Genomic DNA, 17,259 nt, shown 5'->3' on the forward strand with positions numbered 1-17,259 from the left:
ATAAATGAAGAGGTTCAAACTGTTCATCCATTACAAACCCAAACCAAGCCCAAAAGCAAACGTAAGGCTCCTTATCCCAGCTACAATCCAAGTATTTTCCCAAGTGTTTACTGAATGCATGAACTTAGAAGATAAGAGAGCTTAAACTTAGCCTAGCTTCAAACATGTTCCCTCCCAGATTATTTATTTAAAACATTGAAAATCCCCCAAAATTTCAAACTGTTCATCCATTACAAACCCAAACCAAGCCCAAAAGCAAACGTAAGGCTCCTTATCCCAGCTACAATCCAAGTATTTTCCCAAGTGTTTACTGAATGCATGAACTTAGAAGATAAGAGAGCTTAAACTTAGCCTAGCTTCAAACATGTTCCCTCCCAGATTATTTATTTAAAACATTGAAAATCCCCCAAAATTCCCATTAAAATGACCCAAATTGGGTTTTCCATCCCTTACCTAAGGTATTTTCCATAAACTTTAGCTCAAAAAACCTCTTAAATAAACACAGTGAGATACTGAGCTGCTCCAATGTGGACCTTGAAAGTAACAGCTACCTGGCCAAGGTCTCCTAAGAGCCCTAGAGTTTGCCTCTGTGACACCCCAAACTGTCTAATTCCTATGGGATCATATCCCTCTGAGAGCAGGACTGGAACTCCAACTGTTGCACTGCTCTCCTCAGTGTTTGTAGTGTTGAGACACTTGGAAAACCTCTAGAACTCACCTTTTCTTGTAAGTCTTCTCATATGTTGGATGTATCAAATCATCATCTTCAGGTTCTTCTGGCACATTGCAATTCCTGAGGTAAGGAAGGGGGGAGGGGAAAGAAAGCACAACAGGAAGAGGTTAACATCCCTAAAATAAGAAGTGAAAGCAGCATGTGGATCCCCCTGGCATGTGTCCTCACCGGAACTGGGGGTCAGGGTTCAGGGAGCAGTACCACTTCTCTGGCAGATGCTCAATTCCATCTGGGAGCTTCCTCCACTTCAGACAGGCATCACACTGCACCCAGGTCTGGTCAGGCTGTTTTCTGGAATGCAAAAGGCATCAGACCTCGCACGGGACAAGTCTGTGCTCGTGACTGAGTGTAAAACAGTCCTCACTACGTAAAATCCTTCTGCTCCACAGTGATACTCACTGGATCTCCTCCACGGGCAAAGCTAATGGATATTCCTCATTCTTCTTGGTTTTCATTTCATTCCAGTAATCATTGAGCTTTTCTCCCAGGGCTGCTATTGTAAGCCTAGAAAGAAAAGGGTTTAGAAGATCACCTTAAAGACCAAATTCTCTTTTAAAAGTTCTTTATAAAGAACCTTATAAATACCAAATATCAAATTCAATATCTTTAGAACCTTTGGTGACACAAGAAGTCTCTGAACCACTCTAATGTTTCTGTTTCCACAACAGTGAGAATGCTTTTAGAAAACCTTTTTTAAAGCTTTTATCTTTTTTTTTCTTTCTTTTAGAAAGTCTGATAAAAGCTTTCTAAAAGCTTTTTGCTTTCAGCAAGCTGTAGAAAGCAGGAATTGTGTGAAGTCATGTTTGGCAGCAAAGAACTTACTGGAAATACAAGTTGGAGCACAAAGACTCAAATCAAGAGTGCTCAGGTCTGAAATGCCGTTACAGGCAGGGCAAACCCTGAAGGGACATCACCAGTTCTACCTCAATCAGAGAAAAAACAAGCACAAAACCACCTGTCAATTCATGATTTTGGCTGATGGTTCTGTTCCTCCACTCAGTGCAGGTTCATGACTAAGCTGTTGGACAACTTCACCACAATGAGATTGTGAACATATAAACACCTTAAAATATCAAGTCTTACCCTGGGTTAGTTTCTAGTTGGCTTTGTTTCCTGCTCAGGGCTCACTGTGCAGCTCAGAGCTGGCACGCACAGGAGGGAGAGATGTGGAAGAACAAGCCCCACAGGTGAGGTGGAGCTTAGGAACTGCCTCTTGTCAACATAGATTTAGCTCAGAGGAATAATGTGGCTGTGTAACCAGAGCCTGAGAGTCAGTCCCTCCCTGCCTGGCTGATTGCAACACCTACACCACCCCAACGCCTTGAACTGACACCAATGTTTATGCAGTGAACTAGTCTGACCTAGAGAAGTTTGATCTAAGTCACCTCTGAACACAAGTCATGGATTTCTGTGCCAGAGAAAAGGAAGCACCACAAGGGCAGAAATGAGCAGTGGGGGAGGGAGGGGATCATATCTCTTCTGGAGAGAGAGGAAGTGCAGGTCAGCTTACACTGACCATGAAATTACAGCATCAGGTTCATGTTTTGTTTGGGCTGGAAAGTTCCCTTTGGAAAACCTGGAGCTCTTGGCAGAAAAACCTTTATAAAAGACCTTTCGTGTGTGGTATCACTATACCCAAATTACCAGTGTGGGGGGGAAGATGACAGAGGGAAAATTGCAAACTAATAAAACAAGAGGTAATGGGCAGGAACTGATGCTCAGGAAGTTCCACCTGAACACGAGGAAGAACTTCTTTCCTGTGCAGTGACCAAGCACTGAACACATAACACAGAGAGGTCATGGATTCTCCTCACTGGAGATATTCCAGACCCATCTGGACACAACTCTGAGCCATGTGCCCTGGGCTGTCCCTGCCTGAGTATGGAGGTGGGATTAGGTGACCCACTGTGGTCCCTTCCAACCTCTCCCATCCTGTGACTCTGGGACATCAGACCACACTGGGAAGTTCTATTCATGTTCAATATAACAGTACCGAAATTATAGGGTAAAATGCAGTTGCTACTTCCTGGATGGAATGTGGTTGACATGCAGGGAACCTATTCCATGATGATTCCCCACACAACACAGCCAGAAACCTTAAGTATGTGCTAAGAGGGTGAAACAGAAGGTGGAGTGGAGACGTCTTGGCCAGGCTGTTGCAATCCCTGCAGGAATGGAAACTCCATGGTACCTTGTAGCTGATAAACCACAGAGCAGCTGTTAACCAAGTGAGAGAGGAGGAGATGTCTTGCTGCTGAGCCAGCAACTGAGGTGAAATTACTCTCCTCAGATGAACTTGGCTCATTATGATCTAATTTTAATCCAAACACACATCTCCATCCCAAAGTTACATCCAGTGACAACTGGACATGGCACTCAGTGCTCTGGTCTAGTTGACAAGGTGGTGTTTGGTCACAGGTTGGACTTGATCCTGGAGGTCTTTTCCAACCTAAATGACTCTGTGATTCTACTCACCCCCAGACTATGACCTCCTCTCACTTAGCACATGGTCTAGATTTGGTTGACTATATCTTGAAGAGCAAAGCAAGAGAATTTTACACCAGTTAGTAACAAAAGTATGTGACTGGATGGGCACATGGTCAAAGCAGCCATAAACAAGAAGATATAAGAACATGCCCTGGCTGATGGGCCAGGTGGTGGCAAGAACCAGCCTGGTCAGTGCAGAGGCCCAGAGAAGATGACTTCAGTCATGAGGTGGGTTGCGGTGGTGCTCTATGACTCAGAGTATGAGAAGGGGTTGGAATGGAACTTAGAGATGATCCAGCCCCAACCCCTGCCCTGGGCAGGGACACCTCCCACCAGAGCAGGTTGCTCAAGGCTTCAGCCAACCTGGCTGTGAACACTGCCAGGGTTGGGGCAGCCGCAACCTCCCTGGGCAACCTGGACCAGTGTCTCACCACCTGCACAGGGAAAACTTCTGCCTGGTATGCCATCTAAATTTCCTTCTTTCAATTTCTCCCCATTTCTCCCTGTCCCTGCAGTTCCAAACACAGATCTCTGTCCAGCTATGACTGCAATGACTCTCTGACTTTCGTTGCACCTCTCCATCATGAGCATTTACAAATCTTAGATCCTTCCTCCCCCTTAAGGGTGGGACATCACACCTCCCACCCTGACTGTTCACCTCAGCAGTTTCAGAATGGACCATCAGCTTTTATTCTTCCTACTTCAAAAAGAAAAAGCCTTTATCAGGTATTCCACAGTGAACAACACTATGGATACAAAGTCCCCACAAATTACCTGTACTCATTTGTGTAGTCAAAGTCTTGCTTGTTGTGAGTTGGTTTCAGGAAGTTGCATTCAATAATCCCAACCACACCAACACCCATGTTGTTTGCCTGCAAGAAATTAAGGTTTATCAGGAAAACCAACACATATTCCATGCCAATGCTGCAGGAGTTTGTCAGAGGGAATTACAGATCATACATACACTAGATAAAAAGAATTTTCTGGTTTATAACTCCTCTCTAAGGAGTAAATCTTTCTATAGGCCCCCTAAAATACAAATCCTCCGTTCCACCCCTTTTTGTCCTGAAAGATATGGTCAAACAAAGATATGGTTGTGCATCAAACACCCTCAAAAATCAACATTAAATCAAGGGAATACAATTCAATGCAATTTTTAACTGCTGCACACAATAAAAAAATGCGGTTTTACTAAGGATACATCAATAGCGAACCAGAGAATGTTAAGGGGTTGGAATGGACCTTAAAGATCATCTAATCCCATGGGCAGGGACACCTCCCACCAGTCCAGGTTGCTCCAAGCCCCATCCAACCTGACCTGGAACACTCCCAGGAATGGGGCAGTGTTCAAAGTATCCTATTTCCACCCATAATCTTGTTTAAAATCAGTGTTTGAGTGAAAATGTTTCCTCCAGATATGAAAATACTGTAAAGCCTTAATTTCTTACCTTCAACTGACATCCAACTCTTTCATAAGCTTTGATGAGTCTGTTTTTATGGTACATCATAATTCCATAATGATCTTTGTTTCTGCAGTTAAAGCCAAAAGTAATTCTTACAGTTTTGGCCTTTTAGAGCAGATATTAAGGAAAAAAAAAAGCCTGGTTCATCTCAAAAACATAAACCAGAGAGTTAACTTTGGGAGCAAAAGGATACATTGAGAAACTTGGGCCTGTAGATGTCACGCTCAATGAAGGCCAAACTCTTGGAAACCAGCTGTGTCTTCACCTTCTGCCCTCTCAGGATGATCTGCATGGTTGGCTTCAGGTACAAAATACTGCAGTAAGCCTACAAAACATCCAGTCCATGAAAAACAAACCCCATACACCCATCACCTTCCAAAAATAAACCCAGTTTTAACACATCCAATACATACTCTCAGTGAATAGTCACTTTCTGGGACAATTTGGTCCAGTCTCTCTTGTTTCTTGTATCCTCTTTTGCCCGTTTCATCCAAGTCCTCTGGAATTCTGATGTCATATTTATCCTTGTCAAAGTCAAACTCTGGTTTTCCATTTTTATCCCTAAGATTTAAAAGAGGTATTAAATTATTGGGAGAAGAAGCTAACAAAAAGCAAGATGTTGTGGTGGATCCAGTGGGTATCAGAGCTCTGAAAGGACTGGAATTCCTCAGAGCCTTGGTGGCTTCCTCAGAGATTTGCTAATGCTCATACCTAAAAATAAATCAAGTCTGTCTGGGCAATGCAAATTAGATTCTGAAGTGTAAAGGAGGTGAAGTTTCTCTTCTGCAGTGAGTGAGAAGGGAAAACAACCTGAATTAATCACACATCTCTTACCTTCAGCTATCCTGTATTAAAATCTCCTAAACTAAAAGTGACTCAGAGCTCTAATTCTCCCAAATTAATGCAATTGAATAAAAATACTTCACACTTTTCACCTGCTCTAAGTGACTGAGGACTTTGTACTGTGACTTTTAATCTGTATTCATCCAGGTGTGGCTTCCTGCTCTTTTTCTGATGAGCAATAATAAAACAAGTTAGTTTTGTGCCAAATCCACAGGACTTATTTTACGATACAGAATGACGTAGTTTAGAAAGGTCTAAAATAATCTGCCATACCAATCCCACCCAGCGCTCCAGGCTGGGGACAGAGTGTCTGGAGAGCACCAGGCAGAAAGGGACCTGGGAGTGTGGAGAGACAGAAAGCTGAACATGAGCCAGCAGTGTGCTCAGGGGGCCAAGAAGGCCAATGGCATCCTGGGCTGGATCAGGAACAGTGTGGTCAGCAGGACCAGGGAGGTGATTCTGCCCCTGGACTCGGTGCTGGTGAGGCCACACCTTGAATCCTGTGCTCAGCTCTGGGCCCCTCAGTTCAGGAGGGACACTGAGGTGCTGGAGCAGGTCCAGAGAAGAGCAACAAAGCTGGTGAAGGGACTGGAGCACAAATGCCATGAGGAGAGGCTGAGGGAGCTGGGGGTGTTCAGCCTGGAGAAGAGGAGGCTCAGGGGAGACCTTCTCACCCTCTGCAACTGTCCTGGTTTTAGCCAGGATGGAGTTAATTTTCTCAGTAGCTCGTGTAGTGCAGTGTTTGGATTCAGAGTGATAATACACTGATGTTTTGGTTTTGCTAAATTGTATTTATCTTAAACCAAGGACATTTTCTTGCCTGTGTCTTATGCTCTGCCAGTGAGAAAATACACAAGAAATTGGGAGGGAGCATAGCCGGGACAGGTGACCTGAACTAGCCAAAGGGATATTCCACCCCGTGGCACGTCATGCCCAGTATATAAGCAGGAAGGGGCCGGTCTGGGGGGAGGGACTGGGGTTGTCCTGGTCAGCGAGTGCTGAGCAATTGGATTATGCATCACTGGTTTTGTTCTTTTTATTATCCATTAGCGTTTTAGCTCATTCTGCTCTTTATTATTATTAAACTGTTGTTATCTCAACCTACATATTTTTGAGTTGGAGGGGAAGAGAGGGGGAGGAGGGAGTGTGAGCGCTTCGTGGCTCTTGGCTGCTGGCTGGGGTTAAACCACGACAACAACTCCCTGACCGGAGGGTGGAGTCCGGTGGGCCACAGTGACCAACCAGCAGCAGGACAAGAAGGCACAGACTCAAGCTCTGCCAGGGGAGGTTTAGGTTGGATATAAGGAAGAGATTTTTCACAGAGAGAGTGCTCAGGCATTGGAATGTGCTGCCCAGGGAGGTGGTGGATTCACCATCCCTGGAGGTTTTCAAGCTGAGACTGAATGTGGCACTTAGTGCCATGGTCTAGTGACCATGGTAGGGTTGGACTAGATGATCTTGGAGGTCTCTTCCAACCCAGCTGATTCTATGATTTGATGAAAACCCTCCAGAAGGATCCTGCCAGCTCTAAACTTTTAAATCCAGTGTTACTTGCCTGTACATCCAGGTATTTTGTGTTTGAATGTCTGCATTCAGAATTTCAGAGGTCTGAAATACGAGATCTCTGATCTATCTGTTTCACTTTGGCTACTGGCAAAAGCAACAGTCTTTTACCAAAGGCCTTTACATTCTCCTTCCTTCAGCCACACCAATTTGAGTCCAGATTCCCAATTATAGCTAACTGTCCTCAGTCTTTCCCAATTATTCCATAAAAAATCCCCTCAAACCATTCCATGTTCGCACAACACTGAAGGAGAAGGTCAACTAAGGGAGAGATATAAGGATAGAAGGTTTTCACTTTACCTTCTAAGATTCCAAATGATAATCCTGGTTCCTTTTTTCCCTATGATAGCATCAAGCTCTGCCAGTAATTTCTCCTCAGAGGAAAATAAGGAATGTGTCAGGATGGCCTGGAGGCTATTTCTGTATTCTGCTGGATCACTTATCTGTCGTGGGCATTGGGTTAAGGAGAGGAAACTGAAGTTAGAATTAAGTTAAACTTTCAGAAGATGAGGAAACTTCTGTACCCACTTCACAGGTTCTCACTGACATCTCAAGAGCTGCTACAAAGGCTTTAATAAATCAGAGCCTTCCTTGCATTCTACAATCCATAAGATAGATCATCAAGGAGATTTCCTTTAGTGATATTATCACCCAAACTTTGCATCTACCCCAACAGTTCCCTCATGAACTACAGAAAGGATATGTTGGTTGTTGAAGGTGATGATGGGAACCATGACATGTTCTGCTTTTGTGACCTCCAGGAAGGTCTGGGATAGGAGGCCAACACTCATGGATTCCCCATTCTTGGTGAAGACTATGGCATCCTTCCCCAGGCGCATGGAGCCTGACTTGAAGCCGTTCCCGTAGAGCCCCACCGGAACTCGCCCATTCATCATGGATTTCTCGCTGAAGCCAAAGCTGAAACACAGCAAAACAGGAGTGTAAATCCCTTAGAAAACTTGGGAACCCAAAGGATGCACATGCAGAACTTGGCAAACGAGACTTAACCACGAGTTCAGCTGGTTTGGGAGCTCCTCCTGCACAATGGATAGTTAAGCAAATCCTGTCACCTGTACAACACTGCTAAAACCACACAATTCCCTTCCATCTTTTAAGTATGGAATAGAATTATCATGTGTCTGGAATTAGGAGGAAGAATTCTTCTGGGATTCTAACAGTTATCCTGTGCCTTCACACTAAATACTAAGAAAAGCCCTAAAACCTCTTCTTTTTTCCCCCTTCCACTTGTTTGATCTCCAAGTTTTCATTAGTAACTAGACATTGCACTTAAACCAGATAACTGCACATGGAACATGGACTATTAATTAGGAAAAATCAGTTGGAATTCAAAGCTTGTTTAAGTTTAAACCTAGAGATTTATCTGCATGTAGAGGACTCTTCATACTGGACAGAAAACCTCTTTGCTGACTGTAGAAATAAACCAAAGATCAATTCAAACTTTACCGAATATTTAAAAATAAAAGACATAAGTCACATTATCAGTCACCAAATTTTCCACAACACCTTTTATTATTCATACTCCAAAGGGTTTGAACTAAATCTCCTTTTTTTTCTCTTGTTTGCTAACTTAAACCAAATTTACACTGCACAACCAGTGCATAGGAAGTTGAATGGGAAGGTTGAGAGAAAGGAAGTTAGGAGGTAGAAGTTCACTGACAAAGGTGTATGAAAGTTTCAGTAGCATTTGTCTGCTCTAGACCTCACTTGGGTAATGACTTCCCTTCAGGAATGCTGAGCTTATGAACAGCATTAGGGAATGACATGTAACAAGGAATAAGCTGAGCAACAACAGAACTAGAACTTTTAAAGAAAGAGGAAACCCACCTCAGCATTTTGTGCAGCTTCTCCGAGTTCATCCCATTCCCATTATCGGTGAAAGTCAAGCAGATGTTGTCGTTGATGACTGTTTTGTCTATCCAGATCTGCTTTGCACTCACATCTGGGTCATAGGCATTGTCTGAGGGCAGAGAAGTAAAGAGGGTGGGAGACTAAACAGTACAAAGCAAACAGCTCAAGTATGAACATATCACAGTGTTTAGTGCCAGTGAAGATGTCAGAGAGTAATTCTTCCAGCATCATAGGATGTGAAGGGGTTGGAATGGAGCTTAGATATCACCCAGCCCCAGCCCCTGCCCTGGGCAGGGACACCTCCCACCAGAGCAGGTTGCTCAAGGCTCATCCAACCTGGCTGTGAACACTGCCAGGGTTGGGGCAGCCACAGCCTCCCTGGGCAACCTGGGCCAGTGTCTCAACACCCTCACAGGGAAAAACCTCCTGATATCTAACCTAAATTTCCTTCTTTCAATTTCTCCCCATTGTTCCTTGTCCTGTCCCTGCAGCTCCTAACACAGATCCCTCTGCAGCTTCCCTGGAGCCCCTTCAGCTCCTGCAGGTTGCTCTGAGGTCTCCACACAACCTTCTCTTCTCCAGGCTGAACAGCCCCAGCTCTCTCCTAGGGAAGTTGCTCCAACCCTCTGATCAGTTTGTGGCCTTCTCTGACCTTGCCCTAACAGTTCTATGTCCTTCTGCTGTTGGGGACACCAGAGCTGTGTGCAGCACTCCAGGTGTGGCCTCACCAGAGCAGAGCAGAGGGAAAGAATCACCTCCCTTGACCTGCTGCCACACTCCCTGGGATGCAGCCCAGGCCTGGGTTGGTTTCTGGGCTAATGATTATTATTACTCTGATGGAACAGCTGCACCAAAACCTGATGAACCTCACCTGACCCAGCACAATTCCCAGATACTACAGATGAAGTAACACAGAGGCAATAAAAAAATCACATGGAGTTGAGTGGCTGAAACACAAGACTCGAAAATGAAACCAAGAGCAGTTCGTAGTTTCACTTCCTGCCACAGCTGGTGCAATATTGACTTTCCTCCAGCAGAGCCTGTGTGGCTTTCACATAGGGGAAGGAGAAAATTTGGACTAAACTTTGTGTTTACAGGACTTGAAAGGGCTTGTGGCAGCGCTCCGAGCATTGAAACAGAAAGCAAGGCTCCACAAACCCTTCTGGGCAGCAAATCTCATCTGCCCTAACACCACTTTACTTTCTTGCAACTCTCTTCTCTTCCCCAGCACTCTTTGAATTTGTGAAGGGGAAAAGTGCAGGGAGGAGGAATCACAGAATATTGAGAGTTGGAAGAGGACTTGAAAGGGCTTGTGGCAGCGCTCCGAGCATTGAAACAGAAAGCAAGGCTCCACAAACCCTTCTGGGCAGCAAATCTCATCTGCCCTAACACCACTTTACTTTCTTGCAACTCTCTTCTCTTCCCCAGCACTCTTTGAATTTGTGAAGGGGAAAAGTGCAGGGAGGAGGAATCACAGAATATTGAGAGTTGGAAGGGACACACAAGGCAAGGACAACAATCCACCCTGTACCTGAGAGTATTATCCAAACCCTCCTGGAGCTCTGTCAGCCTTGGGGCTGTGACCACTGCCCTGGGGAGCTGCTCAGTGCCCAAACACCTCTAGGGGAAGAACCTTGTCCTGATATCCAACCTAAACCTGACACAAAAGGGGGGAGGGTGGGATGTGATGGCACCAGAGGAAGCAGTGCCCCTGCCTCACTGCCTGTTTTGCAGGTTCACTTGATGGTCACAAACAGCTCGAGCCAATATTGCAACCTGCAAAAAGAAATCACAGCTTGGCAGGTGCTTCCTTTGAACATTAAGTACAAATTGTATCCACAGTGTAAAACATTAAGGAATGCTGAGGATATCCAGGTAACTGCTACTCAAAATCAAAGGCAAGAGGAACAACAGGAGCTAAGGAGCAAATGCACAAGCCCAAGATAACAGCAAAGAGAGACAACAGCAAAAAGCCAAACTCCGAAGGCACTGATAGATCAACCATTAAAGGGAAACATTCCAGTGCAACACTGAAGATGTTCAGTCAGGAACTCTGTAGCCTAAAGCAAGAAAATTAGGATGTTTAAGGAGTTTTGGAAATGCAAACACTCACTATTGTGTTTTGAGGGAGCATGGAAGGAAGGGAAAGGTTAGAGTGAGTGGAATAACACACTCCCACGGTTGAACCCTGTGCCACTCTTCCCAACAATTCCATGACTGTGCTCCTGAGTCTCCATGTGTGCCTGTAAACATTGGTTCTGCCAGCAAACCTTCAGCTGGACAAACCAACCAGCTGGAACAAACCAGGAACCACTTAGGTTCAAGGTCTAAGCCAGGGACTGGCAAAAATCCCAGGACACAGGCAGTGGGAAGACTCCCAGTGCTTGGTGAAACACCCATGGGTGAGCAGCAGTGGTAAGTGAGTGCAGATAGTCACCACTGCTGCACTTCACACCTGGACAGGCAGGAAGCAGGAGCAGGATAAGGCCATTTGTGCTGCTCATGTTTGGGGGCATTGTTTGTGTTTATGTGGGTTCTTCAGAGTTATTGTCCTCCTGTCCATGACACAGCTCTGGAATGTGCACTCGGCCTCAATACTCTCTGGGCCTGGGAAGAGCAGGAAGCAGTGGGATTGCATTTGGAGCACTAGAAGAGAAGGAATTCACTTAGACCCACGGTCCGTAGGTGACAGTTCTGAACAAACCCAGTAAATATCAACCAGGAAATGCTACAAGGCTCCTGCAGCTGCTGTCAGGCAGGACACATGCTGTTAGGAGAGAAAAACCTCCATCTGACTCTACCAGAAACATGTTGCAAGATTCTCAATGGTAACACCACAAGGAAAAGGGTTTTATAGCAAGGGAAAAAAAATTATTGCAAAGTATAGGTTCACATACCTATGAGTTCTGCAATGGCACTGAAGGGCCAAGTGTGACTGGTGGAATTGGTGTGCAAGAACTTAGGGCAAAGCTGAAATAAACCACAAAGAAAGGGGTTAGGTTGCGCTCTCCGGTGAGACCAGGCCAGAAAACAGATACATAAATGCAGCTGTTTTGTACAACACCAGAAAACGGCTGTAATTTGATTCACCTCCAGACATTGGCACACTAACATCTGTTAAAGGGAAGGTTAATACAGATACTGAGGGTGAAATGCAGCACAGCCTCACACCATATTCTGAGTTCTCTTGTCATCCTATCAAAGGCTCTTTATAAAATTGCTACACAAATGCCAGAGAAAACATTAAAGCCTCAGGGAAAATCTAGTAGCAACAGCACATGCTCCCAGATGTTAAAAACATTTTAAACCAAGAGTATTAAACCTTAATCCAAACACTGAGCAGCACCTAATACCCTCAGCGGCTCTCTGGGCATGTCACTGTTCCTTTTGCCCACAAAATGAGACCAAAATCACCTCACATCCTCTCATTGCACTTTCAGCAGTTTGATCTCATGTATTTTATCCTCATTTATGATCAAATACCACCAAAGGCACAGCCACTGCTGGAATTAGAGAAGAACATGTAAATAAAGCAGCATTTATGGGATGTATCTTAGAGATGTGAGTGACAAAAGCACTTCCAAATAGCTTAGGAAAGCTTAAATTCATACACATTCACCTGAAGACTGGGAAAACCAGAACTAAATATACATCTAAAGACTTGCCCAGTGTTTGGAGACATTTAGGGGCCCAAACTTATTTGCTTTTATTTGTACTACCCTGGGAGAAGCTGTAGCTACACTTTCACAAGGCCTTGAACACAAACCCACTGCAAGTATTTGCTTAAGCCTCTCTGGCAGAGTTGTGCTGAGGGCAGGAAAAGCAGCACCTATGAGCACTTAGCATTGAAAATATTCCCTGTGCCAGTGAATTCCATCAGAAAACATAATATAATCCACACTGTTTTACATATAAAACCAGAAAAATACTTCCAAGTACTGTGTACATGTCCACACTTCAGCATTTTTGCAGAACTACTTGCTGGGAAGCACCTTCAGAGCTAAAAGGCCTAAATAAAAGCAAGTAACCACTTTGCGTTCACTTACCAAGAAAAAGGAATAATGCTAAAAGCAAATTCTTGAGCCATGAGACAGGAGTGAAGCAGCAGCAGCAACAGCCCTAGTTCAGAGCTACAGAAAAGGCCAAGAAACATCACCTTGACTGTAAGGTCACAGGAGCACATGACACACTTCCAGGCTGCAACTTAATCCCTGCATTTCCCCAGAGCACAAGTATGAACAGACAACATGTTCTTGACTGCCATCTCTGCTCTGAAACTCCAGTGTTGTGGAGTCTGCTACACTGAGTCAGGCTAAGCCTCTCTGCCCCTAACAGATACTTTGAAATGCTGTAGAGTCCAAGAGGGAAACTCAGCCAGGCTATTAATGGAAACCTCACGTGGGTAAAAGGATCTGCTGATTCCTTCCTGTGCCATGGTGGAGCTCAGTGGATCCTGAGATCTGTGTCATTCCTTTCCCTTCAGCAGGGCTGGCAGGATTTACTCCTTGGCTTTCTAAGCTTCCTGGTCAAAGTGCACAAGAGACAAACTGGTAGGGACTTTCCACCTGAGATCCCTCCTTGGCAAAACAGCAACATAGACACTTTCAACCCAACCAACCCAGCCCAGACACACATTAAGACATTTGGCTCCTGCTCAGCTCAAAGCTGGAGGATTGATAAACTCCAGCCACACAGGAGGCACAGTGGAACCTCCTGACTTGCTGCTGGCACTGGAACCTCAGCAGTACGGACTTGGCAAAAAGTCCTGACTGGTTCTGACAGACATGAACTCACACTTAGGGATATCACAGGTTCATTAAGTTTGGAAGAGATCTTTAAGACCAAGTCCAACCTGTGACCCATCACCACCTTGTCAACTATACCAGAGCACTGAGTGCCATGTCCAGTTGTGTCTTGAACACCTCCAGGGATAATGACTCCACCACCTCCCTGGGCAGCACATCCCAGTGCCTAACAGAGAAGAAATTCCTCCTGAAAAGGAGGAAGAACCTCCCCTGGTCACCAGACAGTGCTGAGAAGGATGGAAAGAACCTCAGTGTCACCAACACTGACATCATGATCACCTGACCACAGAATCCCAAACTAGTTTGGTTTGGAAGGGACCTTACGGACCATCCAGTTCCAACACCCTGCCATGGGCAGGGAATCTTCCGCTAGCCCAGGTTGCTCCAAGCCACATCCAGCATGGCCTTGCTCGTGTCAGGCATAGAAACAAGGATACATGACAAAACCAGATTAAAAAAGGAGAATAGTGGCTTAAGACTGTTACTTTGGAGCTTCCAGAGCACTCCCAGCTGTCAGCACTGACTCCTCATTTCCTGATGAACTCACCAGGAAATATCCAAGCCCCCTTACAGTTCGTTCATCAATGCACCACTTTAATTAGCTCATGCATAATTAAGGATCAGTAAGAACTGGCCCCCTGGTGAACACTCACTGTGATGATGCAGTTGCTTGGCTCGCTGAGCCCAAATCTGTTTTGTTACTAAATGGGTTTGGTTTGGTCATTTTATTTCATCTCCTGAGACCAAGTGCAGCCAAATTCCTCTTGGAGGTACAACTCAGCCTCTTCCTCCTTCAAACTGTGCCTGTTTTAAAGGCTAGGAGCAGCATCTTCTACAGTTACAACCAGGAAATATTTAATAAAGCAGCTTATTGAGCAAAAATGGCAAACAGCTTTAGGAATTTCAGTTTTCCAGGAAAACCTGAACTCTTCCATGCCTGGAAGATCATAAGGTATCCACAAATCCAAGTGTCACTGCAGAGTTTGCCTTATCTTAGCAACTTCTTGTTTACACACAAGTATGTGTTGTTGTGCTGGATCACTACTTAGCAAAGACTTGAGTGAAAAAAATGCTTGTTGGAATAGCCTCCACTCCTTGGGGAACAATCCCACAGAATCAGTGAGGCTGGAAAAGTCCTCCATCAAGTCCAACCTGTGACCCATCACCACATTGTCAAGCAGACCAGAGCACTGAGTGCCACATCCAGATGTTCCCTGAACATCTCCAAGGGATGGTGACTCTACCACCTCCCTGGGGAGCACATTCCAATGTCTAAGAGTTTCTCAAACTACAGAAATGCTTTATCATTCCAAAGAACAGAGGAGCCTGTGAGCATCAGCTCTCTCTGGATTACAAAGCCTTTTGGACACAACCTGTTCAGAACTGTATATCAGCTGCTGCACTGGAGTGAAAGAGCTACAAAACCCACAGAATTTCAGCTTTCACTGGAAACCCTCTGAATGCAAATTCTGTGACCAAACAGCAGCCTAAAAATAATCCAGAGAGTTCCCCAAGTGCACCAGCCTCAGCTTAAAGGTCTCATCTGTTCCTCTAAGAGTTCAGTGATTTCAACTTGAGAACAACTTTAGACTCTTAACTGCAATCTGAAGGTTCTTTTGCAAGGGCTGATTATTAATGCTGATGTACTTTTATGTGTTAGAAGATTAATAATACAGAAAAAAACCCTAATAATCTGTCAAAAACTTTATCCAAAGGACACTGCTCCAACAAAATAACAAACTATGAATTGCAAACACATGCAAGGATTAAAGACCTGAAGTCAAAGTACCATTCTGATACTCATTCAGATGGTGTTTATAGCTCACCTCTATGTTCATGGCAATTTAGATTCATATAAATGAGCATTTAGATTTATATAAATGAATACTGAGTTAAAATACATTTATATAAAGGTCATGTAAATATATATTTAGGTGAAAGAGATTCATATTGATGCGACACATATAATGACAGAATTTATCTTAAGGTAATATAATTTATCTTAAGGTAAAAGAACTTCACATGAAGGTGATACAAATTTATATGGAGGCAACACAAATTCATATGGAGGTGACACAAATTTATACCAAAACAATCCAATTTTAGTCACAGGTTGGACCTGATGATCTTGGAGGTCTTTTCCCACCTAAATGATTCTGTCAGCAGCTCTGAGGATATACTAACACACCTTTTTTTTCACTCCAACACTTATTAAGTCACTTACTGTAGTGATCCTACTTCTCTCCACTGCTCTCTAAGGTGCTGAGCCAAGCAGATGAGACTCAGAGGCAGAGTAAGAAAGGCTGAAAAAACATCCTGTGTTGTCAAACAACTGAAAAAGCAGCTTTAAATCGATTCGAGTAAGGAAATAGTTGTCAGAGAGCAGCAGCGAAGAGCTGCCCCAGGACCGAAAAGCAGCAGCACAACCCTCCCCCTCCCTGCCCTGTAATTAGGCCTCTAGCAAATAAGTAGCGAGAAGCTCCAAGTTAGCAGTCAGAGGTCAACAGGCCGTGAGGTCCCTCCCACAGCACCCAGAGCCACCCTGACCCGCTCAGCACCACGACGGATCGGAGCAGAGCCCTCCAGGGATGGGTCAGATCATCACCCACCGACCAGGGATGCGTCAGATCCCAAACCACTGACCCGGGATGGGTCAGATCATCATCACCCACCGACCTGGGATGGGTCAGATCATCATCACCCACCGACCTGGGATGGGTCAGATCATCATCACCCACCGACCTGGGATGGGTCAGATCATCATCACCCACCGACCTGGGATGGGTCAGATCATCATCACCCACCGACCTGGGATGGGTCAGATCATCATCACCCACCGACCTGGGATGGGTCAGATCATCATCATGCACCAACCAGGGATGGGTCAGAGCTGAACCCACCGACAGGGACAGACCAGATCCTAACCCACCGACCTGGGATGGGTCAGATCATCACCCACTGACCTGAACCCAAACCACCGACCAGGCACCGACCAGATCCTAACAGATCATCACCCACTGACCTGATCCCAAACCACCGACCAGGGACAGACCAGATCCTAATCCACTGACCCGGGATGTGTCAGATCCCAAACCACAAACCTGGGATGGGTCAGATCTGAACCCACTGACCCAGGATGTGTCAGATCATCACCCACTGACAGGGACAGATCAGATCCTAACCCACAGACGTGGGATGGGTCAGATCATCACCCACCAACCAGGAATGTGTTAGATCCCAACCCACCGACCAGGGGTGGGTCAGATCCCAAACCACCGACAGGGACAGCCCAGATCCTAACCCACAGACGTGGAATGCATCAGATCATCACCCACTGACCAGAGATGTGTCAGATCCCAACCCACCGACCCGGCACGGCTCAGACCACCACCCGCTAACCCGCGATGGGTACCACGCACCCCGGGCCGGCTCACACCACCACCACCCACCGACCCAGCCGAGCACCAATCGCTCGGGGCTGCCCGACCACCCTCCG

At 45.4% G+C, this 17,259-nt stretch overlaps 1 protein-coding gene across 1 annotated transcript in view; it reads right to left on the minus strand.

The window, feature by feature from the left end:
• The window catches only part of MORC3 (MORC family CW-type zinc finger 3), a gene marked incomplete at its 5' end in the record, with an annotated part of 18,429 nt that extends 6,501 nt beyond the window's left edge, over positions 1–11,928 (minus strand). The window contains 11 exons of the mRNA XM_009079331.1: positions 719–793; positions 902–1,024; positions 1,133–1,237; positions 3,995–4,092; positions 4,669–4,788; positions 4,877–5,008; positions 5,097–5,244; positions 7,390–7,537; positions 7,793–8,007; positions 8,935–9,067; positions 11,856–11,928. Of these exons, the coding sequence (XP_009077579.1) occupies positions 719–793; positions 902–1,024; positions 1,133–1,237; positions 3,995–4,092; positions 4,669–4,788; positions 4,877–5,008; positions 5,097–5,244; positions 7,390–7,537; positions 7,793–8,007; positions 8,935–9,067; positions 11,856–11,928 (1,370 nt within the window). The remainder of the gene's footprint in view (positions 1–718; positions 794–901; positions 1,025–1,132; positions 1,238–3,994; positions 4,093–4,668; positions 4,789–4,876; positions 5,009–5,096; positions 5,245–7,389; positions 7,538–7,792; positions 8,008–8,934; positions 9,068–11,855) is intronic.
• Between the last annotated feature and the right edge of the window lie 5,331 nt (positions 11,929–17,259).

The sequence above is a fragment of the Acanthisitta chloris genome, unplaced genomic scaffold, assembly GCF_000695815.1.
Source record: "Acanthisitta chloris isolate BGI_N310 unplaced genomic scaffold, ASM69581v1 scaffold12807, whole genome shotgun sequence".
NCBI lineage: Eukaryota > Metazoa > Chordata > Aves > Passeriformes > Acanthisittidae > Acanthisitta > Acanthisitta chloris.